Source organism: Microcebus murinus, chromosome 6 (genome assembly GCF_040939455.1).
Source record: "Microcebus murinus isolate Inina chromosome 6, M.murinus_Inina_mat1.0, whole genome shotgun sequence".
Classification (NCBI taxonomy): Eukaryota; Metazoa; Chordata; class Mammalia; order Primates; family Cheirogaleidae; genus Microcebus; species Microcebus murinus.
Window position 1 is genome coordinate 9,259,035 of NC_134109.1, and position 25,352 is coordinate 9,284,386.

The 25,352-nt window shown below is 46.3% G+C and overlaps 1 protein-coding gene and 1 pseudogene across 1 annotated transcript in view; both read right to left on the bottom strand.

Moving 5' to 3' along the window:
* Nucleotides 1-23,687, bottom strand: part of AK7 (adenylate kinase 7) — a 78,248-nt gene extending 54,561 nt beyond the window's left edge. Inside the window, exons 1-4 of the mRNA XM_076003740.1 lie at nt 23,479-23,687; nt 15,709-15,897; nt 10,097-10,205; nt 5,366-5,460 (exon numbers count right to left, since the gene is read on the bottom strand). Coding sequence (XP_075859855.1) covers nt 5,366-5,460; nt 10,097-10,205; nt 15,709-15,897; nt 23,479-23,583 — 498 coding nt within the window. The 5' untranslated portion in view covers nt 23,584-23,687. The remainder of the gene's footprint in view (nt 1-5,365; nt 5,461-10,096; nt 10,206-15,708; nt 15,898-23,478) is intronic.
* LOC142871586 (uncharacterized) lies at nt 19,166-19,337 on the bottom strand (annotated as a pseudogene).
* Nucleotides 23,688-25,352: the final 1,665 nt, after the last annotated feature.

A 25,352-nucleotide genomic window follows, 5' to 3' on the forward strand; every position in this document is an offset into this window, starting at 1 on the left:
ATAAATAGAAAGAAATTAATTGGCCAACTAATATATATAGAAAAAAAAATTAGCCGGGCATGGTGGCGCATGCCTGTAGTCCCAGCTACTCGGGAGGCTGAGGCAGGAGGATCGCTTGAGCCCAGGAGTTTGAGGTTGCTGTGAGCTAGGCTGACGCCACGGCACTCACTCTAGCCTGGGCAACAAGTGAGACTCTGTCTCAAAAAAAAAAAAAAAAAAAAAAAGAAAATCAAACTCAACACGACCTAAACACCGGAGGATTCATCATCTCCCATAGTGAGGTCCTCAGCAGGTGGCTCCAGGCACAGGGGGCTGGCCTGGTTGTGCTCTTCCGCTGCCTCCTGGGCTCTGCCTCCCTCTGGGTGTGGTTTTCCCCCGCAGGACTGTAGCAAAACAGGCAGCAGCTCCAAGCTTCACATACAGATGTCACAATGTCCCCAGAGGGACTTGAAGTCTCAGGGATGAACTCTTTCTGGAAGTGTCCTGGCCAGCTTTCCTCCGTGCCAGAGGCTGGACCAAGCTTGTCTCCTGGCACATGGCTGGGCCACACACGCCGGGCCCCCTTGCAGTCAGTGTGGCCACGGGACTGACGGGTCTGGGTTTCAGTCGAAGGAATTTGCAGAGGTGATGAGCACCTCTTCTAGGTTTGGTTCATAACACTTCCGATGTGTGATTGTGTTTCTCCCCCCGTCTCAGGCTTGATGCTGGGGTGCACAATGGCTCTTGAAGGTGGTTGAGCCAATAGTGGAAGGAGCCTGGTCTCAAAGCACAGTTGGGAGGAGACTGACTCGCTCATCAGGAACACCTGTTCTGCATTTTACTCGAGCAAGAAATAAACTTCCATCACGTTTAAGCCACTCCACATTTTGGGGGGTCTGCTACATTCTCACCTCCCAGAGTTGGGTTGTGTGCCCACCCCTCAGCCAATCATTGGCAAGAATAATGGGACATCATGGCTGGTTTTTGGATCCATTAAGATTTTCCCCGGGGAGCTGCAGACAGAGGCTTCCTTCCCTGGATCTCACGGGCAGTGTGGATACCTGAACTAATCAAGGCTCTGCAGGCAAGGAGGAGAGGGGGCGCTGTTCGCCAGGAAGCCAGCAGCATCTACAACAATCAAGCATTCACTTTTCTCTTTTGAGTTGCACTATGGAGTCATGGCTTTTCACAAACTCAGCTGACTTCACATAACCATATATAACCATGATATATCCGAGCAAAGAAAGAAATAGTGGGCCGGGCGCGGTGGCTCACGCCTGTAATCCTAGCACTCTGGGAAGCCGAGGCAGGTGGATTGCTCGAGGTCAGGAGTTTGAAACCAGCCTGAGCAAGAGCGAGACCCCGTCTCTACTATAAATAGAAAGAAATTAATTGGCCAACTAATATATATAGAAAAAATTAGCCGGGCATGGTGGCGCATGCCTGTAGTCCCAGCTACTCGGGAGGCTGAGGCAGGAGGATCGCTTGAGCCCAGGAGTGTGAGGTTGCTGTGAGCTAGGCTGACACCACGGCACTCACTCTAGCCTGGGCAACAGAGTGAGACTCTGTCTCAAAAAAAAAAAAAAAAAAAAAAAAAAAAAAAAGAAATAGCATACCCAAAGTGGGTAATTTGAGGAAAATTTAATAAAGGATTATTTACACAAATGTGAGCAGGGTGTAGGGAAACCACATGGCCTGGAGCCAGCAATAGGGTGCTCTGTACCGCTCGGAGGTCTGAGAGCATTGAGGGAACAGGCTATGATTAGAACCTAGAGGTAGAGACAGTCCCCGACAGAAGTGGCTTGGGTTGAGGAACTCAGCCCACCAGCGGCAGAAGGTCGTTGGAGGAATGAAAACCCTGACCTCATGCTTCTTGATTCCCCATCCTCTTGCCAGTGCTCCCACTGGGCAAACCCAATGGGGAGCAGAGGACAAGGTTGCTTGCTGAGCCAGACTACAAGGTTAGAGCAGGGTGGGGAGATCCGTAGGGGCGGATGGAAAATCTCCGGGGCACAGAATTGTTTGTGTGATGCTCAGCTTCTCCCAACTTGGCTAGTGGGAAACCCTTTGTGTCTTTTCAGCACTGTCCATGCCATCTCTGAAAATATCTTGGCTTTTTAGCATCAACAGTATGTTCCAGGCAGGGGCAGTAGCTCATGCCTGTAATCCCAGGACTTCGGGAGGCCAAGGCTAGAGGATTGTTTCAGGTCAGGAGTTTGAGACCAGCCTGGGCAACACAGTGAGATCCTGTTTCTACAAAAAAAATTTTTAACTATGGGATGCCCAGGTGGGAGGATCACTCTCAAGGTCAGGAGTTCGAAACCAGTCTGAGCAAGAATGATACCCCGTCTCTACTAAAAATGGAAAGAAATTAGCTGGCCAACTAAAAATATATAGAAAAAATTAGCCGGGCATGGTGGCACATGCCTGTAGTCCCAGCTACTTGAGAGGCTGAGGCAAAAGGATTGCTTGAGTCCAGGAGTTTGAGGTTGCTGTGAGCTAGGTTGACGCCACGGCACTCTAGCCAGGGCAACAGAGTGAGAATCTGTCTCAAAAAAAAATTTTTTTTTTTTAAATCAGCCAGGTGTGGTGGCATACTCCTATAATCTTAGCACTCTGGGAGGCCGAGGCAGGAGGACTGGTTGAGCTCAGGAGACTGAGACCATCCTGAGCAAGAACAAGATCCCATCTCTACTAAAATTAGAAAAAGTAGCTGGGCATGGTGGTGCACACCTGCAGTCCCAGCTACTTGGGAGGCTGAGGCAGGAGGATTGCTTGAGCCCAGGAGTTTGAGGTTTCAGTGAGCCATGATTGTGCCACTGCACTCCAGCCCAGGTGACACCCTCCACCCTGCAGTGGAGTGAGACCCTGTTGCTAAAAACAAACAAACAAACAAACAAAAACATAATATGTTCCAGGCCTATCCAGACTTTTACGGACCCAAGACATACTGTCGGAGACTAACATTTGTGGATCAGGGATGCCCAGAGGGCTGCTGTTGGGCCATTTTTCATAGTGACAGAGCCTGAAGATATATCTTCTACAAGGTCATAATTTTACAATGATTTTTTTCCAACTCATTAAGTTTATGACCCCTACTTAGAACTGGTTTCCTTGTTCTTAAGACTTCCTATGAGGATGGTAAGACAGAAGCAGAGAAGAGCAGACAGGAAAGTGGGAAGGATTTATTGATTTATAGCTCTCAATCCTGATGCACCTCTGTGAATTTTGCAAACTACTGTTTATATCTTTACAGCAATTTCCTCTTTATGATTAATAAAACTGGATTGTGTTACTTGTAGCCAAAAGTCCTACCCAGCTCACTCTGACTTCAAATGGATGTCAAGGTCTTCCTCTGCCATACCCTCTTCAGTTAGACTTGTTGGGGACAGACTTGTTTGTCTTGTGTAGCCAATCTTGTTATGTCTATACCCCCACCTACTTCCTCATTCCTTTGGATTATTTAGAAGCAAATCTCAAACACAGTATCATGGATTACTTCATCAATTTAATTTAAGCCGGATTTCATCCATTTCTAAAAATATTTAGCAGTAGTTGGTCTTCTTTGAGAAATCCTTCCCTATAAATTCTATAATTTTTATTTAAAAATTAAAGTTTTGCTTTTTAATTTTAGTTATGTAATTCATCTGGAAATGACTTTTTGTGTGGTGTGATGCAGAGAATATTAGGGAGTGGTGGAAATATTCTATATCCTAATTGTGGTTGCACAACCATATGCATTTGTCAAAATTCAGAACTGTGCAGAACTGTGTAGTAAAAAGGGGTTAACTTTACCATATATACATTATGCCTTAATAAATCTGACTTTAAAAATCATCACTAGCCATCAAGGAAATGCAAATGGCAACTACAGTGAGAGCATGGGAGCATGTGGAAAGGACACACAACTAACATAGGAGCCTTCTCCCCATATTTTTTGGGGGGAACCATCCTTTCTCCATTCTCAGTCCATTCACCGTATGGGGCAGATCATCCCTGGCTCCAGAAGTGGGTTAATGGTCCCAGGTCTGGCTAATCAGGGCACCCCTTTCCCCTGGCCATAGTGATTGCTTTGGGGTTAGGCTCCTGACTGAGATCTGGCAAACAGCACGTTCCGTTCCTAGGACAGGACGTGAGCTGAGAGGGGAAAAGAGAACTGAAGCTCTGGGGCTGTATGCTGGGCAGCCCCTGAGAGCCGGAAGGAGGAGCGAGCTTACTGGAGAATGGAGCCTACTGAGGGGAGAAAAGAAGCTGCGAGAGAGAGAGAGAGCAGGTGAGCTCCGAGGACACTGTTCAAGGGCTAGGTCCAGCTGCGCCTGAAGTCCTCTACGGACTCACCAACTATGTGAGTCCATCAATTCCCCATTTTGCGTGACACTTCACAAAAACAGGGTGTGAAACCTGCGGTCCCACCCTAACGGATCTCTCAGTCCACCGGGGAAAGACAAACAAATAGATGGCATTTGGTATAACAAGCGTGATAAGTCCCTAAATATTTCCTTGTCATAAATAGTAGATTCCATTGATCCTAATATGCATGTTTTTTTTGTCACATTGAACATCTCTGAAATTAGACTGTGTCTTGTAATCAATGGCTTATTATTACCATAGTCAGCCAGGAAGCACTGACAATGTCATTGCTGGTGCCCCGGTAACCTTGAACACACTGTTCACGTTGTTATCAATTCTAATTCAGCTAGGTACTACTCTTGTTGATTAATTGCCTTTTAAAAATATCTTCTAAAAGAGTATGCTGTGATTCAGCACTGAAGGGAAAAGGCATGAATCAGCACCAAGGCACAGGAACAGAGTGGCAAATGTCAGTCTGATATTAGCAAAGAGAATAAGCAACACTGGAAGAATGGCTACCCTCAGTATTTTCTTGCAACACAATAACCACATGCTTTATAGGAAAGTATAAATAAATGACACTACTCAGGTTTTGCACTGAGTTATTGTGTGAAAAAAGAAAGGATGTAGGTGTGATTCAGAGACAGACTGAATATGAAGTAGTTTTGGGAATACTATAACCACTACATTTTGCTTATCTTTTCCTTTTTATGTATGCACAAGAGTGTAAGTGACAAAAATATAGGTCTAAATATGTCAAAAGAGAGCTCTTTCAATATGTTTAAAATAAACCGGATAAGTAAGCATTGCTATAGTTTAATAGGCAGCATTTTTTTTTTCTGTCTTAGTGACATAAAAAAACAATGGAATTCCTTAGAATTGAATGTGCTTAGAGTCCATAAACTCTTAATGGGATAGGGCTCAGGAGTGTAAGAATACCCAACTCACTGTAGGAAGTTCCCTCTGCATACAGATTACAAGGTATCGGAATATTAAATGCGAACTGTTTGTTTACGTAAAGGAAAGCTCTACTTACAGGGTCCAGGGGTTTGGATCGCGCCCAAGTCATCACCGTGGATAGTAAGATAAACAGCTTTCGCTTGTCAAAATGGACGACTTCTTCATTCAGTGCTGTGGGGCCAAGAGCAGAGCAGTTATCTGCATCCTTGCACAACTTGCTTTTGAAATCTCGTGTCTTGTTAGTTACCAGTGGGGCTTGAAGTCACCCCTTCTTCAAGAAGCAACTTAATACCACAAAGGTGCTACCCACGGTGCTTCTCCTTTCCCCACCACTGTTCTTCCAATTCTCCCCCCAGTCGCCCCATCCCTTCTGAGCTCAGCTCGTGAGGGTGGCCCCTTCCTGCTTCCTGGCCTGTAGCTGTGTGCTTTCCCTTTATTGGAGGGCAGGTGATAGTAATAATCATGGTTTTCACGAATTAGAACAACACGTGGGCTTCGTTGTATTTTCACAGCTATGAGAGAGGCACTACTATTCTCACTGTTTTACAGATGGGAGAACTGAGGCACCGTTTTCCCAGAGCCAAAGAGGGCAGTGATGGGGGGAAAAAGTCCAGTCCAGGCTGCCTGGCTGCCAGGCCTGTGCACCCCCGGCCATGCCATCCGGCCAGCTGCACAGGGAGGGGAGCTGGCTGGGAATGGGGACAACAGGAGCCCCGAATCTGAAGGTGAGGCCCTCCTGGGAGTTCGAATAAGGCAGCCTGTTCAGGTAAAGCCATTGCGGAAGGAAGCCATTGTGGTGGGCAGGAAGGTGAGCATTTGATTTTCAAAGGGTTTTCTGCTTTGTAGGAGGGCGACGGAGATTCTCCTCGTATGCATTCAGCAAGTCATTCCATGAAAATATCCTTCATGATGGATAATTTTCCAGAAAAAACAAAATCTAAGATATAAAGTGAAGTCTAATTTGAATTGTCAGGCCTGGCGCGGTGGCTCACGTCTGTAATCCTAGCACTCTGGGAGGCTGAGGCTGGTGGATTGCTCGAGGTCAGGAGTTCAAAACCAGCTTGAACAAGAGCGAGACCCCATCTCTACTATAAATACAAAGAAATTAATTGGCCAACTAAAAAAATATATAGAAAGAATTAGCCGGGCATGGTGGCGCATGCCTGTAGTCCCAGCTACTCGGGAGGCTGAGGCAGGAGGATTGCTTGAGCCCAGGAGTTTGAGGTTGCTGTGAGCTAGGCTGACGCCACGGCACTCACTCTAGCCTGGGCAACAAAGCAAGACTCTGTCTCAAAAAAAAAAAAAAAAAGAATTGTCAGAGGGTCTAAGTGATACAGTTGTCATGGTATTTTTTTTTAGGCTCTTGAGGTGATTCCCTAAATAATAAGCAAAAATATGAAATGCTGATATCCTGGATCTAATAAATATATGGATTTCTCCCCTAAGATGAGAAAGAATTATTGAATTAAGCCTAAGAACACTATGTTCACATATTAATCTCAGCTTCAAATGTCAATTTTAGTTTCTATTTTTATTCTAATAACAGAAATTGTCTCTTCAATTTAATTTTGCTCTTTCAACTTCTCTCTTGTGCTGCGCTTCAGTTTGGCCTATTTTGTGAATACTTGACACACTTTGAGGTCCTCTAATTGGGTTAGCCTTTCTTATTCATGACATTTATAATGGGTCTAAAACGATCTGCTTATTCTAGTTTGAACACACCTTTTATCCATATATGCAAATATTTTCTCTCATTTCTAATAATTATTCGTTTTGCTGGTGTCATCTTGCCTTCCTTTCACTGTATCTGTGAAAGGCAAGTTAAGAGAATTCTATAATATTTTAAAATAATTAAATAAAATATGATTAAAATGTAATATATATCCATCGTAAGAGAAACAAGATCTAAGAATGTGCGTCAGGTAAAATGACAAAGTCCCTACCCTCATTCTTTTTTTTTTTTCTTTTTTTGAGACACAGTCTCATTCTGTTGCCCGGGCTAGAGTGCTGTGGCATCAGCCTAGCTCACAGCAACCTCAAACTCCTGGGCTCAAACAATCCTCCTGCCTCAGCCTCCCGAGCAGCTGGGACTACAGGCATGCGCCACCATGCCCAGCTAATTTTTTCTATATATTTTTAGTTGGCCAATTAATTTCTTTCCATTTTTAGTAGAGACAGGGTCTCGCTCTTGCTCAGGCTGGTTTCGAACTCCTGACATTGAGCGATCCTCCTACTTCAGTCTTCCAGAGTGCTAGGATTACAGGCATCAGCCACTGCGCTTGGCCCCTCCCCCTATTCTTCCTAGCCCTCCCAACCCGGTGCCCCCGGGTGACTCTGATGGCAGAGAAGGGTCCCTGCCTATACTTCCTTGCAGACACAAATACTCCATATCTCAGAAAACAGTGCGATTCAGTTAAAACCTTCCCTCCAAATAGAGAAGGAAAATTTCCTTAATTATTTAAAGCTCTCTGTTAGAATGAAGAAGGAAGCAGTGAGACACTCTCTACATTTTAAAGCTCATGAAAGGAAATGCAGTGTCATAGTTTGGGGACTGATCAAGTTCCCTTGAGGGAGCAAGGGGGTGGCCCCAAGACAGGGCTGACGCACAGCCGGTACAGCAGGAAGTCAGGGGTGGATGTCTGAAATTCACAATCAAGGGCACCCATGTAGGCATCTTTATGTATTAATAAGGTTGCTTTTGGGAAGTAGGGATAGAGTAGAAAGGAAATACAGGGAATTGTTGCTCTTTCCAAGAGGTATTCATGGAGGCATTGTTTTTTTTTTCTTTCTTTAGAGATAGTGTCTCACTCTGTTGCCCATGCTGGCATGCGGTGGCTAGACCATAGCTCACTGCAGCCTTCAACTCCTGGGCTCCAATGATCCTTCTGCCTCAGCCTCCTGAGTAGCTGGGATTACAGGAGCATGCTCCTGCACCTGGCCAATTTCTAAAATTGTTTTGTAGAGACAAGGTCTTGCCATGTTGCCCAGGCTGGTCTTGAACTCCTAACTTCAAGTGATCCTCCTACCTCAGCCTCCCAAAGCACTGGGATTTACAGGTGTGAGCCACTGTGCCCAGTCCACATAGGTACTTTTATATATTAAATGAGGTTGCTTTGGGGAACTAGGGACAGGGTGGAAAGGAAATGCAGGAAATTGTTCCTCTTTATTCTAAGCCCTATTGTGCTTTTTAAATGTTCAAAACATGTCCAGGCTTTATCCAGGCAAGTATACGTTATAAGAAAAATCAATTTTCAAAGCTTGGCATGAAACAGTGCTCAGTAATCATTAACTCTGATTATTATTGTAGGTGGTGCAATTATAGATTATCTGTAAATATTTGCAAAGGGACAACATGCAGAAAGTAGACTTTAAAGAAGTTCTGTTCCAAAAGATGACAGCGTTCATATTTTTTTGATTTGTTTCTTACTGAATGGAATTTAGGCGCAAAGTTATAAATGAGAAATCAAACATTCTAACTTCCTGAGGAATCCACACATCCACAGACACATCCGTGTTTCTGTCATAGTTTCCCTGAATATGGTACAGTCATTCCTGAGGCTCCATTCCATTTCTTTGAGTTTAAGCCAAAATATAGCTTTGCTGCTGCTCTAATTTAAAGGTTGGTAAAGTACTGCCTGTTTTTGTAAATAAGGTTTTATTGGAACCCAGCCTACTCATTTATATGTTGCTTATGGCTGTTTTTTCCCCTGTAAAGCAAAGAATATTTATTATCCAGCCCTTCAGAGAAAAAGTTTGCCAACCTCTGGTCTGATCCACCTAAAACAAAAATATGGAACGCACTGAGATGTACTGTGCTGTGTGTCTCTTTTTGCCTGTTCTGGCTTGAAATGATTATTCAAATAAGCTGATTTGCTTTCCTCTTTGCTCCAGACTTACGGAGGAAATAAATCACCAAAGCACCAAATTGCTAACTACCACCCTGTTCTCTTAGACCTGAGGTCCTTAGAGTTCATCCCATTTTTGAAAGCATTTTCAAAATGCAGGCATTCTCTGCAAGTCTTCCCTGACCTTCGCCGTCAGAGAACATCACTCTTTCATGAACTTGGTGATGCTGCCCCTCGTGTTGCTGTGGCATTTCTCCTGTGAGGCTCAGGTCTCCTGTGTGACTACAAGTGCCTTGAGCGCATAATCCTTTCCTTATTTGTCTTTGCATCTCGCCGGTACATTTAACCCTACCTCCTTAAGCAGTGCCTGTGGAATGAATCAAGGTTGAATAATTGAAAGTAAATGTTTCTTTCTTTTTTTTTTTTTTTGAGACGGAGTCTCGCTTTGTTGCACAGGCTAGAGTGAGTGCCGTGGCGTCAGCCTAGCTCACAGCAACCTCAAACTCCTGGGCTCAAGCAATCCTCCTGCCTCAGCCTCCCGAGTAGCTGGGGCTACAGGCATGCGCCACCATGCCCGGCTAATTTTTTTCTCTCTATATATATTAGTTGGCCAATTAATTTCTTTCTATTTATGGTAGAGACGGGGGTCTTGCTCTTGCTCAGGCTGGTTTCGAACTCCTGACCTTCAGCAATCCGCCGGCCTCGGCCTCCCAGAGTGCTAGGATTACAGGCGTGAGCCACCGCGCCCGGCCAAATGTTTCTTTTTAATGATTAAAACTATTCTCTTCTTCAAGAATACCTATCCACAAGCACATGCATTAGCATGGGTTTCATAGTTCAGGTAAGTCTCAGACCAGTTCTTCCACAGCCCTAATTTGCCTAGTGTTCTTTAAATGACTCTTAAGCAAAGTAAGCTGCACAAAAATATAGTCCCTGGAGATAAAAGCGTGCACCCCACTGACCAGAGATGGCCCACATGGCCTCCTCCACTTGATGTGCGTTCTCGGTGATGTTATAAACGACGACGTCACACTCCAGCAGGCGCAGGAGGAGGTCTTCCCGAGAGATGTTCTGGAAAAGAAAAGTGGCAGTCATTTGCAGCAAGAAGCTAACAAGGTAACCTTAATATATAGATAAAATGACAGTTTCCAAAATAGATATGCTACATTGAAGAGTCCCACAGGAAACGGTTGTGGAAGCATTTCTATTTAAAATGAAATTTTGTTCTCTTCTGTGTACAGTTTACAAGTAACAAAGAAGGTTATGAAAATAGCCTGGAACAGGTGATTAGGAAAGTTGCATAATGATCTTAGGCACTATTTCTGCACGCTATTTAAACTCCAATTCAGAAGGGAAGAATTAGAACACACTGGAAGAAAAATGAGTGAAGCATTTAAAACTAACTCAAGCTCTATGCAAGATTATTTGAGCAATTATATATCATGAATCACTTAGAAGTGCTGATGAGTGATTAATTTGGATAGTTTCACAATCCTCAAGACAGAATGAACCTGTTCTCTCTTTCAAGATGTAAGGTACCTTATTACAGTTGACTCTTGGGAATATCTTAAAAATACAGAAACTTTTAATGTTTAAAGATGTAAAGTTTTTACATCAGACAGAAGTAACTTTGGTGACCATTGTGCTAGCAGATTTCCCAGCAGTACAATACCATGGGTGGGTGTTAACATAATCAGAAGAGGACCCTGGATCTGCAAACCAGGTTTGCATTTGTTGCTATTCCCATTGTCCCAAGCATCAGATATTCCTCCACAGTTTCTTGACCAGTTGCATTAAAGTAGAACCCTGCCGGGCAAACTTGGTCTCTTACCATACAACTTGGTTGGAGCACAAAGGAAAGTAGATGCATTCCTTGTGAAAGGATGGGACTGCCCTGGTGAGGTTAACACATCCTTATTAAAATTCAACAGCACACACCACTGCTGGCTTCTCTCGCCCTGTTCTCTAGGTCCCTTTGTATCTATCTGTGTTAGTTTGCTAGGCCTATTGGAACAAAGTACCACAAACTGAGTGGCTTAAACAACAGGAGTCTCATAGTTCTGGAGGCTAAAAGACCAAGGTCAAAGTGTTGCAGGGTGGTCTCCTTCTGAGGTCTATGAGGGAATCTGTCCCATGCCTCTCCCCTACTTCTGCTGGTCGGCTGGCAAACGTTGCCATTCCTTGGCTTCTGGAGGCATTACCCTCATCTCTGCCTTGATGTTCACGTGGCATTCTCCCCGTGTGCTGTGTCCAGATTTCCCCTTCCTATAAGGACATTGGTCCTACAGGATTATTGGCCCACCTTTACAACCTCCTTTTAACTTGATTTCCTCTGCAAGGACCCCATCTCCAAATAAGCTCACATTCTGAGGTACCGGGGGTTAGGAAGTCAGCTTTTTTGTGTGTCAGGGTGGACACAATTCAACACATTCTCTAGCCATCAGTTCCTTATCTGGTCTGAATGTGGAAGAGGGAAAATGCTCTGAAAATATTGAAGCCAATATCAACATGTACTTTACCAATAGCATGGCAAATGTGAAAGGATACTACCTCCCCAGTATACCTGGGACTGATCTAGATTCAGGAATGACACACCAAAGAGAAGAGAGAACACTGGAAGAACAGGAGGAATCAAAGACATGTGTTCTAGATGTGTCCAAGAGAAAGAAGGTAAAGCATCTATAACTCCAGCTTGTAAAAGCAGGTAAGAGTGGTGTCCATAGGAAAATACACACATTTGCCCGGGCGCGGTGGCTCACGCCTGTAATCCTAGCACTCTGGGAGGCCGAGGCGGGCGGATGGCTCAAGGTCAGGAGTTCGAAACCAGCCTGAGCAAGAGTGAGACCCCGTCTCTACTGTAAATAGAAAGAAATTTAATTGGCCAACTAAAAATATATAGAAAAAATTAGCTGGGCATGGTGGCACATGCCTGTAGTCCCAGCTACTTGGGAGGCTGAGGCAGGAGGATTGCTTGAGCCCAGGAGTTTGAGGTTGCTGTGAGCTAGGCTGATGCCATGGCACTCTAGCCTGGGCAACAAAGTGAGACTCTGTCTCAAAAAAAAAAAAAGAAAAGAAAAGAAAAAGAAAAATATGCACACTTGTTAAATTCTGGCTGCATCGATTTAGAACAAAACAGCCACATTTGCAAGAGAATAGTGGTCCCAACCAGATATTGAGTGACCATATTTGTGCATTCATTTGTTCACCCAACAGACATCTGTGGGCCCTGCTTTTGACCCTGGTGATAGAGGCCAAATGAATAATATATGGCTGCTAATACTATGGAGAATCATGTGTGTGTTTTATTGAGAAAACTCTGGGCAAATAATTATGTTCTAATATAGACAACTTCTTGTCTACATATTTAGGTTTCATATTAAATGCATATGAAAACTTTGTATAAATTAGAAAAAGGCAACCTGCTCTTGGTGAAAAAATTCTAAGAAGGCATATGCTCTGGGGCACAGAGCAGCCAGCAAAACAGGCTGTTCTGCAGCCCTCACCCTTATCCACGCACCCTTGTACAGTGTGCAACCTGTACAGCTTGGCACGGCAGCCCCACATGCGGAAAGGGCTATCGTAGATTTCATCTGAGGTTTAATGGACTAGGAGGAAAATGTGATTGTGTCTCCTGGGAAGTTGACATTTGAGTTGCACTGGAAGGGTGACTGTGAGCTCACCTGGCAGAGCCTGGGATGTTCAGGGAATAGCAGGCAGTTTGCTGAGCCAAGTAGAGGCACCTTTCACAACCTGCACCAGCACAATGTTTTCCATCCTCAACTCTCCCTCAGCTTTTCTGCCATCCTTACTTCTTCACTTTAGCTCCTTAACCCATGCACTTTCCCAGGGTTCCCTTGTGTGGTGTTTCCTTCCTCCCTTTTCTGTCTTGCTAGCTCTACTCGGCCCTGGAGGCCTAGTCTCAGCCCCACCATCTCCAGTAGGTCCCAGGCTCCCAAAGGAGGCCATCTGCTGACTCCAGATGGATCTAAAGATCAGAGGAGCTTAGGGGGCCTCGATCTGTTTGGCAGGGAGGGGTCTGAAGCTTCATTTGCCTGGCTCTATAGATAAAACTGAAAATTCATCAACTGTCCCTTTCAGAGTGCTCCGGGAGCTGCTGTGTGCACACGTCTGTCACCACGTTTGCTGTACCGCTACACAGTCCCTGCCAGGCTGTGAGCTCCACGTTCACCTATGGACCTTCGAGGTGCTCAACACACATTTGCTGAATCAAATTCAGGTGACTAGTGAGAGGTGACGGAGATCTGAACTAATGCGAATGGCTGTGAGAATGGGAAGGAGGGGCTCACGGAGATGGGCGGAGGATTCCTGCCCACCAGGATGTAGAAGTCCAGGCCAAGGGAAGAGCCCACGGTGATGGAGGCGTTCAGCTTTGGTGGAGGTGGTGCAGGATGAATGGGATAAAGGACACTGGTGGTTTGTCTGCAAACATCCATTTCCTCTTCCTCTTTCCCAACAGAACCCCAATTTTGTTCAAATACTACCCCCTTCTCAGCCTCCAGGAAATTGACTCCATCTTCTGGCTTAAGGGATGAGTCTTATTGATCGAAGCGTAAATGTTTGGTTCAGGAAAGGGCGTATGACCCAATGCAGGCCAGTGAGATTCAAGGAGATGATTGCCAAGACCTCCTGGCAATGTTCATCCTCCTTTCTCTGAGACTTTCTGGAAGTTTTTTTTTTTGTTGTTTTTTTTTGTCGGGGTGTTGCTGTGTGTGAATGTAAGGTTCTGGGTTGTTGCAGCCTTGCTGCCAGCCTGAGGATGAAGTCACCCACAGAAGAGAGCAGAGCCCAGGAAGGGGCAGGAAAAGGAGCTGGAGCTCCTGAATCATGTCAGCCCTGAAGCTGGTTCCACCTCTGGGCCGCCGGCTACATAAGCTGATGAATTTCCTTATTGGTCAAGCCAGTTTGCATTGCCTTTTCCTCTATTACTTGCAGCCCCAAACAGCCCCAGCTGATAGAGATAGCAAGGTCCTTAGTGAATCAGGAGTGCAAAGGGCAGAGTGTAGAGTAGAGGAGTGCGATAAATAGGGCTTTAAGTATGTCGATTTGGCAGTGCCTGCAGGACAGCCAGGCCAGTGGGCTAGCCCAGGCAGCTGGATTTGAGGGTCAGGCTGAAGAAAGACTTGAAAAGCAGAGGCTCATATGGGGAGCTGAAGCCACGGGACTGGAGAAGATTTAGGAAACACACTTATTATGAGGAAGGAGGGAGCTCCAGGGAAATTGCATTTAAAGGGTGGAAAGAGGAAAAGGAGCCGTTGAAAAAACGCGTAGGAAAGTCAAGGCGTAACAGCAGTCCAAGGAGGGGAGGAGAGTTTCTCTTGGCACCCAGGATGCTGCTGCTCAGAAAGCCAGGTGAGATGAGCCCTTGGGATCGCTGGTGAAACTGGCATTTCCCGTGAAGTGGTGGGGGCAGAGCCTGCTGGCATTGCACAGACCAGGGAATGGGGGTGAAGGAGAGAGGCCTACAAATGTGGCCAGTCCCCTCCTGAAGTTCAGTGGGAGGGGGCAAGGGAGAGGAAGAGGCTGGTGGCCAACAGGGAGGCCAAAGTAAGTGTTTCTCACAATAAGAAATGATTTGAGTATATGTATAGGTGGAGGTGAAGAAGCCAGTGGCGAGTGAGAAAAAGGGGGTAAATGGTAAAGAAAGGTCCCAAAGGTGTTGAAAGAGGACTCATTCACCCATCTCGCAAATATTTCTCCAGGGCCACTTTGTGCCAGTGGTTGTGTTAGTACCGAAGATACGTGGATAAACACAAGGATAAATGAGGCAGTCTCTACCCTCCAGGACCTGACAGTTAAATTCATGGGCCCCACAAGAGACAGACGATAACGGTGGAGTGTGAAAAGCGTTATGATCTAACGAGATACCCAGATAAAGGGTGCTATGGGAGCTCAGAAAAGAGCTCAGAATCCAAACCAGGAGTGGGGAGAAGCAGGAATCATGGATGGCTTCCTGGAGGAGGTGATCTCATGAGTTAAATCTTAAAAAATGCATAGGTTGGGTGAAGAAAGAGGGAAGGCTGTTCCAGGTGATAGGGTGTGCAAAGCTGTAGGGTAGGGTCCAGAGAGTAGCAGGAGGGGTGAAGGGGGGGGTTAGCTTGGGGGAAGAGGGTACCCCTTCTCTGGTATTTAAATATCTCAGGATAAGGATTATGCAGGATTTGTCACCTGAAGGCAGCACTGCTTCTCAGTAGTGGCATATTATTCCTGGTCGGCTTATTACCAAAGGGTAATTTTCTCTCTCCATGGCACAGAGCTGTCTTGGATCATTCAGGGCAGAATGTGCTTTAAGCACAGTATGGAGAAGAATTTTGTGAGTCTGAAAGTCCAAATCAGATCCATCCTTTCCAAGACTAATTTAAATTCTTTGCTTCAGCCAAAAATTGAAAGTGGAGATCGCATGGCTAACCCCTGTCACAGGAGACAGGCGTGCCCGCAGGCCTGGCACGAAGTGGCCCAGAGGGACTGAGAGGCAAAGAGTAGCGACGTCTTGCAGAGGCGCCGGGCGGAAGGGGACTTCCCCTTTGCAGCCGGCCAAGCGCATCGCAGTACTTACAGAGTAAGTCTCTATGGCGAAGTCGGGCCGCGGGCATTCCGGCGAGGACAGCGTGCCCACGATCTGGAACGTGCCCTCCTTCAGTTTGGCCAGCGCGGCTTCCGGCAAGCCTGATTTAGTCTCATCCTCCTCCTCCTCCTCTTCTGTAATTTCTTCAAGGGAAGCCCCAGCGACACAGTTAGACAGATACTGCAAGAAAACAGGCGGCCCGCGCCGGCGGGCGGGTCAGCAGGCTGGGGTCCCCGAGTGGCGGCGCTGCAGGCACGGTGGGGGATCCTGGGCCGGGGCCGGGGGCGCGTCAGTCCCCACGGACCCCAGATCCAGCACTTGCCCCCACGTTTGGAGCTGACTCCAGACTCCAACCCAGCCCCCAGCCCCCCTCCCTCCAGACCCCATCCCACATCTCAGCTCCCTCCCTCCGGACCCCACCCTACAACTTAGCCCCCCTCCCTCCGGACCCCACCCACCACTCAGTCCCCCTCCCTCCGGACCCCATCCCACATCTCAGCTCCCTCCCTCCGGACCCCACCCCACAACTTAGCCCCCCTCCCTCCGGACCCCACCCCACAACTCAGCCCCCCTCCCTCCGGACCCCATCCCACATCTCAGCTCCTTCCCTCCGGACCCCACCCCACAACTCAGCCCCCCTCCCTCCGGACCCCACCCCACAACTCAGTCCCCCTCCCTCCGGACCCCACCCCACAACTCAGCCCCCCTCCCTCCGGACCCCATCCCACATCTCAGCTCCTTCCCTCCGGACCCCACCCCACAACTCAGCCCCCCTCCCTCCGGACCCCACCCCACAACTCAGTCCCCCTCCCTCCAGACCCCATCCCACATCTCAGCTCCTTCCCTCCGGACCCCACCCCACAACTCAGCCCCCCTCCCTCCGGACCCCACCCCACAACTCAGCCCCCCTCCCTCCGGACCCCACCACACAACTCAGTCCCCCTCCCTCCGGACCCCACCCCACAACTCAGCCCCCCTCCCTCCGGACCCCACTCACAACTCAGCCCCCCTCCCTCCGGACCCCACCCCACAACTCAGCCCCCCTCCCTCCGGACCCCACCCCACAACTCAGCCCCCCTTCCTCCGGACCCCACCCACAACTCAGCCCCCCTCCCTCTGGACCCCACCCCACAACTCAGCCCCCCTCCCTCCGGACCCCACCCACAACTCAGCCCCCCTCCCTCTGGACCCCACCCCACAACTCAGCCCCCTCCCTCCGGACCCCACCCACAACTCAGCCCCCCTCCCTCTGGACCCCACCCCACAACTCAGGCCCCTCCCTCCGGACCCCACCCACCGCTCAGTCCCCCTCCCTCCGGACCCCACCCCACAACTCAGCCCCCCTCCCTCCAGACCCCACCCACAACTCAGCCCCCCTCCCTCCAGACCCCACCCCACAACTCAGCCCCCCTTCCTCCGCACCCCACCCCAGAATCTGGCCCACTTCACTCCACACCCCACCCCAGACCCCTGCCCACCTCCCCCCCAATCCCACAACTCAGCCCCCTCCCTCCGGACCCCACCCCAGACCCCGGCCCCCCACCCCCACCCCCAGAATGGCCCCGAGGTGTGGCTGGGCAGCGCTGGGGAGTGGTGGGGCGTGTGCAGCTCTCAGGGGCCTCAGGTGTCCTCCAGGTGGGCCTGCGCCAGCAACATCCCCAGAAAGAGCGACAGGAACCTCTGAGCCCGAGTTCCTGTGCCCGAGCGGCGGACACGATGCTGTTCACCTGCAGTGTCCCTACATTTCGGGGCATGTTCTCGTGCGTGTTAAATACCGCTGTGCTGGTGACAGTCGGTACCGAGGAGCGGAGCGCACTGAGGTGGGCGCCGGCGTGCCTGGAGTGTGCGCTCCAGCCCGCCCCAACCCGCTGTCCCAGCCGCCCGTTTCCCTGTGGTTGTCCACACTGAGACAGCAAGGAGGCTCTAGACGTGTCGCATGTGACCTGGAGTAATTCCTGCCAGGATTCTCTTTTTCCCTTCTCTATGTTTAAAACTGGCAATCATCGTGTTTTTGCCCTTTGAAATAAAAAGCCAGTGGCAACTATATAGTTAAAAGACATTTGCTTACGCCTATAATCCCAGCACTCTGGGAGGCCCACGCGAGGTGGGCGGATTGTTGGAGGTTGGGAGTTCGAAACCAGCCTGAGGGAGACCCCGTCTCTACTAAAAATAGAAAGAAATTAATTGACCAACTAAAAATATATATACAAAAAATTAGCCGGGCATGGTGGCGCACGCCTGTAGTCCCAGCTACTTGGGAGGCTGAGGCAGGAGGATTGCTTGAGCCCAGGAGTTTGAGGTTGCTGTGAGCTAGGCTGACACCATGGCACTCTCACTCTAGCCAGGGCAACAAAGTGAGACTCTGTCTCAAAACAAAAACAAAAACAAAAACAAACCACATTTGCTTAAAAAAGAAAAAAAGAAACTGCAAGAAAACAGAAATTTCTCAACTACTAAGAACAATTCAGAGTAAGGGCAGCCGATCAATGATGATTCTAGAAACTAACCTTTATTGAGGGCTTGTTAGGTGCCACACAGGCAAGACAAATGATTTTCACACTGTCACCTCCTTTGAGTCGATTTAACTCCCATGATAACACAGTGAGGCGGGCCCTGTGATGATTCCCTGTTTTATAGACAAGGAATTCAGTCTGGGAGAGCTTCAATAACTTGCTGAAGGGTTCTACCCTGCTACAGCAGAGGTAGCTCTGGAGCTGGGCTGTCGTGAAGGTGTTTCTCTTGTCCATTAGAAATACAGAAATGTAATATGAGCCACTTAGGTAATTTAAAATTTTCTAGTAGCCACATTTAAAAAAGTGACAGGAAACAGATGAAATTAATATAAATAATTATATATTAATTATGTTATTTAATCCAATATATCTGAAATATTAATTTAATATGTAATCAATATACATTTATTAATGAGATATTTTACATTTTTTTTTCATATGAAGTCTCTGAAATTCTATGTGCATCTTACACTGATAGCACATCTTCATTTGGACCAGCCACCTGTAAGTGTTCAATGGCTACACTTGGCCAGTTGCTATCGTGTTTAATGATGAAATAGAATGAAGTTGACGAAGTTTCTTTTCTTGTTTTACAAAAGCTATCCTTGACAGTGGCTCATGTAAGGTTTCAGAATTTCATTCACATGTATGTAAATTATCATTTATATATGTTAATCATTTTATGTTAATTTATATATTAAACATATATAAATAATCATGGCATTAACATACCTTGGGAATAAAAATATAGCAAAACCAAACAAACAAAAAGTCCCACCTCATTTATTTTGCTAAAAAACAGTACAAGTTAGCATGCCAGGTTGTCAGCTTCAACATTGTGTTGGAATATATTTCTCCCAAGTACGTTATGTATATTTTCATTTATTTCTCCAACATACATATTTAATTTTATTATCCCCTTTCACAGAAGCAGAAATTGGTGCCCAGCACTAAGGAGATGGGGTTGGGGTGGCATTGCCCAGCTGGGCTATGAGCCTGAAAACAAGAGACACAGCTTTCAATTCTTTTATATGCTTCATATTCCTGCTCCCAGGTTTTTTACAACAGACTCTACACTTGATCTTGGCCAAAAGGCCAAGAAGCAATACTAAGAACAGATTAACAGTAATTACCTGGAATTTGAGAGAGGCCTGATTAATTAAGAGCTAGCCAGAAAATTCTGTTATTGAAAGAAAGCTTTGGAAAAAGATCTCTTCTTACTAAAAGACAAAGTTTAATTATAAAAATATTATGTTATGGCCGGGCACGGTGGCTCACACCTATAATCCTAGCACTCTGGGAGGCCGAGGCGGGCATGCGAGCTCAGTAGTTCGAGACCAGCCTGAGCAAGAGTGGGATTCCCCAGCTCTACCAAAAATAGAAAACATTAGCCGGGCATAGTGGCGCATGCCTGTAGTCCCAGCTACTTGGGAGGCTGAGACAGGAGGATTGCTTGAGCCCAGGAGTTTGAGGTTGCTGTGAGCCAGGCTCATGCTACGGCACTCTAGCCCAGGCAACAGAGTGAGACTCTGTCTCAAAAAAAAAAAAAAAAAAAAAAAAAAAAAGAAAGAAACAAACAAGAAAAAAAAATATTATGTTGTAAAAAATAGAGATCAAAAGGGGATAAAGTAAAAAGTTAGACTCCCTTCCCTCTCTCATTCCTAATCTCAATCATGTCACCTCTTTTGTACTCTTCACCCTTGAACAGCATGGGTTTGAATTGCGTAGGTCCAATTATTGCCAGATTTTCTTCTGTGTCTGCCACCCCTAAGATGCACCCCCCTCTTCCTCCTTCTCAGCCTACCCAAAGTGAAGATGAGGAGGATGAAGACCTTTGTGATGATCCACTTCTACTTAATGAACAGAAAATATTTTCTCTTTTTTATGATTTTTATTAATAACGTTTTTTTCTCTACCATACTTTATTGTAAGAATAAAGTATATAATATATATGACACAAAACATATGTTGGCTGTTTATGTTATTGGTAAGGCTTCTGGTCAACAGTAGGCTATTAGTAGTTAAGTTTTTTGGGAAGTCAAAAAAGTTATATGCAGCCTGTCGTCCTAGCTACTCAGGAGGCTGAGGTGGGAGGATTGCTTGAGGCCAGGAGTTTGAGTCCAGCCTAGGCAACATAGACCCATGTCTTAATAAATAAATAAATAAATAATAAATAAATAAAAGTTATATGCAGATTTTCCACTGTGAGGGAGGTCAGTGCCCTGTGTTGTTCAAGTGTTTACTGTATGCTCTAGTGGCTTTCCGTTGAATTTAGAATATAAACCAAACTCCTGGCCAAGGCCACCTGTGATCTGATCCTCCGTGCTTGACATGGCTTCATTAATTTATGTAATCAATATCTATGGAGTGCTGACCGTCTGTGTTTCCTGTTTAGGAGCTGAGTAAGGGTACACTCTGACCTTTCTGGTCTCCTTTCTCTATAAAAAAATATTAAAAATTATATTTTATGGCTACATGTTATAAAGACACACATACTCTTCGACCTTAATTTTTTTTTTAAAGTCAGAGTCTCGCTTTGTTGTCTAGGCTAGTGGTGTCAGCCTAGCTCACAGCAACCTCAAACTCCTGGGCTCAAGCAGTCCTCCTGCCTCAGCCTCCCGAGTAGCTGGGACTACAGACACGCGCCACCATGCCCGGCTAATTTTTTCTATATATATCAGTTGGCAAATTCATTTCTTTCTATTTATGGTAGAGATGGGGTCTTGCTCTTGCTCAGGCTGGTTTTGAACTCCTGACCTCAAGCAATCCTCCCGCCTCGGCCTCCCAGAGTGCTAGGATTACAGGCGTGAGCCACCGCGCCCAGCCTGACCTTAAGGTTTCATGTTTTCTTCTGATTAAAAAAGAAGATTAAAACACTTTTCTGGGTTCATAAAAGTCTCGTGGGTCCTGGACATGGTGCCTGCTGTGCCTAGTGAAGAAGTCTGCCCCCCGGTCCGTGCACCGCACCCTAGCCACCGTGCGCCCAAGAGCCGCCAACCTTATTCCCACTTTGGAACTTTTGCCTTTGCTTTGGCCTCTAAGAACTATTTCTTCCAGTTTGAGCCCCATCCTGGGTATGTCAGGTTAAATGTAACCTTCCAAGAAAGCCCCTTTGAAGGGTATATCTCTAGGTAGGGAAAAAAAAAATGAAAACAAGAGAGCCCTTTCATGCAACTCTATTTCAAGTAGCTGCTCTCTCACTGGTCACCATCTCGTCCTTTCTTTCCTTCAGAATACTTATTGCACATTGAAATATCTTGTTATTTAAAAAATGTATTCATTGCCTGTCTCCTTCCAGGAGAGGCAGGGTCCTTGAGGGCAACAAGCTTTTTTTTTTTTTTTTTTGTCTTATTCATACATAGTTCTCTGTGCCTAGCACAATGTCTAGCATTTAGTAGGTGCTCAGGAGTGAATGAATCCCACCCTTAGAGGTAATAACAGTTAACAGTGTCTTGTGTATCTTCCGAGATATTTTCTGTGTGTGGATGATCTATCATCTATCTATCTTCTCTATATCTACATCTATTTGAAAAACACAAATAAGATCATACTATACCTGTTTGTAATGCATTTTTTAAAATGTTAAGCTCCCCAGGTGATTCTCTACTATTGTTTTTAAAGTATAAGCTTTAAAGCCTTTCTTTTAAAAAAACATTTGTTATAGTATTGTTTTAGTTTTGTTTGTGTCCTTGCCCCTTCTGTCCTACCTTTTCTGGTAATTTGGAAGATGTATCATGTGTTTGGCGTCCCTTCTAGTAGATATATGTTACATTTAATATACATATCATATATATTGCTTATCATATGAAATTATATACTCTGTAAAAATATGCTATTTTTATATATACATTTTATACTTAAATCTCTGTTTTTCAATTGATGCACTTTAGATGGTATATTGGAATGAATAGTGTCCCGCCCCCCAAATTCCTGTCCTCATAGAACCTGTGAATGTGGCCTTATTTGAAAATAGTCTTTGCAGATGTAATCAAGTTAAGATGAAGTCATACTGGATTAGGGTGGGTCCCAACCCAATGACTGGTGTCCCTATAAGAAGAAGGAAATTTGGATACAGGGACACACAGGGGAGAACACCATGTGAAGAAGGTAGCAGAGGTTTGAATGATGGGTCTACCAGCCAAGAGATGCCAAGGATGGTTGGCAACCACCAGAGGCTAGAAGATAAGCATGGACCAGATTGTCCTGTGGGGACTCTAGCCTCTAGGAGGAACCCTGCGTTTTGATTTTGGACTTCTGCCTTCAAGAACTATGGGAGAATAGACTGGGCTCGGTGGCTCACACCTGTAATCCTAGGACTCTCAGAGGCCAAGGCGGGTGGATCCCTCCAAGGTCAGGAGTTCAAACCAGCCTGAGTAAGAGCAAGACCCTGTCTCTACTAAAAATAGAAAGAAATTAATTGTCCAACTAAAAATACATAGAAAAAATTAGCTGGGCATGGTGGCACATGCCTGTAGTCCCAGCTACTCAGGGGGCTGAGGCAGAAGGATCGCTTGAGCCTAGGAGTTTGAGGTTGCTGTGAGCTAGGCTGATGCCAGGGAAACAGAGTGAGACTCTCTCAAAACAAACAAACAAACAAAAACTATGAGAGAATAAATTTTGTTGTTTTAAGTCAGCCACTTTGTGACCACAGCCCTTGGAAATGAATACAGATGGTATGTACTGTAGCTTCATCCTATTTTCAGCAGCTTTATGTTTGGAAGTGTAATCATTAGCCTCACAGAGTCTGCCCAGGGTGGGGTTAGATTTCTGTGTAGCTCCAGAGGATAGAATTAAGACGGATGGGTCCTGCCCAGGGGAAATGATACATTTTCCAGAGCCGAAGATGGGGAAAGGTGAGGAAGCTTAATGGGACTCAGGGCCCCAAACAGTGCCTGGTACATAATAGATGCTAAAATGCCATGTATTGGAGGGATGGGCGATATAAAGAGTGGATTTATTGTCTCGTCTGTTGCCTCTTTCAGATGCGGTGGCGGAGTGGAAAGGGAACCCAAGTTGCAGGCTGGAGACCTGGGATCTATGTCCAGGTCCTGCCCTCAACGCTCTATGATCTTGGGCAAGTCCCTTCCTCCCTCTGAGCCTCAGTTTCCCTCATTAGGAGGAGGAGGAGGGACGGGCTGGACCTGAGGTCTCCAAACACCTGGGCTCCTAGGCGGGAGCGCTTTAGCGGCTTGGGGTGCCGGGGGCATTGGGAGCTGAGGCTGGGGTCCGGCTCTGCGCCGCCGCTCACCTTCCCGATGTTTCTGCTGCTGTAGGAGTCCAGCAGGTTTAGAAACACCCGCTGGATGCGGATAACCTTCTCCGTCCGGCCAGCGGCGTCCTCCTCGTCACCCATGGCGGGAGTCGCTCTGGTTGCTAAGGGGAAAGCGTCCCCTCGGTTGCCAAGGAGGCGGGGTCGGGTCGCGGATCCCGGGACGCGCGCGAGGGCGTCCCCGCGAGGGTGCGCCTGGAACAGCCCTGCTTCGGCTGCCGGCGCCGGCAGAGCGCGCCCGTCCGGGGAGCCGCCTGGGGCTTCTGCCACAGGTGCCAGCTGGTCTCTCTTCCCTCCGGAAACGCATCCCGGCGTGCACTTGCCTCGATGGCCAAAACCGACGTGAATCAGACGACAAGGAAAAGCCCCGCAGCCCAGGCCTGCTCTGAAAGGTGGGGGTACTTAACGTCCTCCCAGGGCATGGTCTCACCGGGGTGACATGATCCTCCGCTGCAAAGAAAAGCTGTTGCCATGGAGTTTCAGGGTCCTCGACACCCGAGCGACAGCGAGCATGGTCCCCCGCTGGGCAGCCAACTGCTGCTGGTCCCTGGGGCTCCTGGGTCGGAGGCATGAGCAGTTCTGGAAAGAACTCTGGGGGTGATGAAAGGCCTAGAGGCCATCGGTGCCCTGGAGTCCCTCACGTTCACAAAGGGATGAAATTTAGACTTTTGACCTTTTGAAAGGAGAGTATGCAAGCAGTTGCTGACATATACCCACCAATTAGAAGGTAACATTCAACCTTCTTGTTTACAGGGCCACAAAAGTTGTGGTGGACTATGGACATACTGCAGTTATCTTGGAACAGCCTGATTATATCGAAATATTTTTGTTCTTTAAACATTAACTAGTTAAAAGTTAACATTTAATACATGCAGCATTTTTTTTTTTTTTTTTTTGGTGAGTGTTCTTAAAAACAACAACAAATTAATTGATTCAAAAAGTGGAGGTGGCCCAGACAGCTTGGAGGCTCTGGGCTGTCAGGCGCTCAGGAGATCTGGCTTTGAGTTCCAGCTCTGCAGCCATTTGCGGGAGATTGGGACCAATCTTTTCACTTTCTGCAGGCTGTTAAATTGGCTGTAAAACAGGAGTGATATTACTAGCCTAAGAGGGCTGTTAGGATTAAATAAGATATATATGAAAGTATTTTCTTAAGTGGCCTCCAAAGGTGAAATTATCATTTTTTGTTTTGTATTTTTCTGCAAGGCTAAGACACTTCTACAAACCAGGCTTTTCGTTCCATTTTTCTTGTCCCCACCCCCTTTTCTTTTTTATACACACATCTCATTAAAACTTGGTTTGATAAACTAATTAACGCTTTGAAATTTTGCCAACTCAGTTTGGGAACAGTTGGCTCATAGCAAAATTCTTTTTTTATTATCAACAAGAAAGTGCTGTCAGTCTAAATGTAAAAATATTCATGCAAGACCAGTGCAAATCTGAAGTAAATATACTTCAGCATTCTTTCAAATGTCTTCTTCGTTCTAATATTCTAAATAAAAGCTTGAATGCTTATTTTCAAATTCTTAGATTTTCTCTGCACTCCCTATTAATATGTAATTAAGCAGGTAAATACTTTGAAAGTTATTGGACTAGTCATGCTACAATAAAATACTGTAACTTCTCCGTGTTTCATTGTTTATACTACTGATAACATGTAAATGAACTTGCTTCACAGTTGCAGGGGCTGTGGTTTCCAGATATACATTATATATATATATATATATAGGTAGGTTAGGAGATTCTATTAATTATTTTATACTAACTTGTTTCCTTTTTCTTTCCTTCTCTTAAAATCAGCTTTCATATAACCACAAAGTTCATGTGATGGCTTTTATTAATATATACTGTATGGG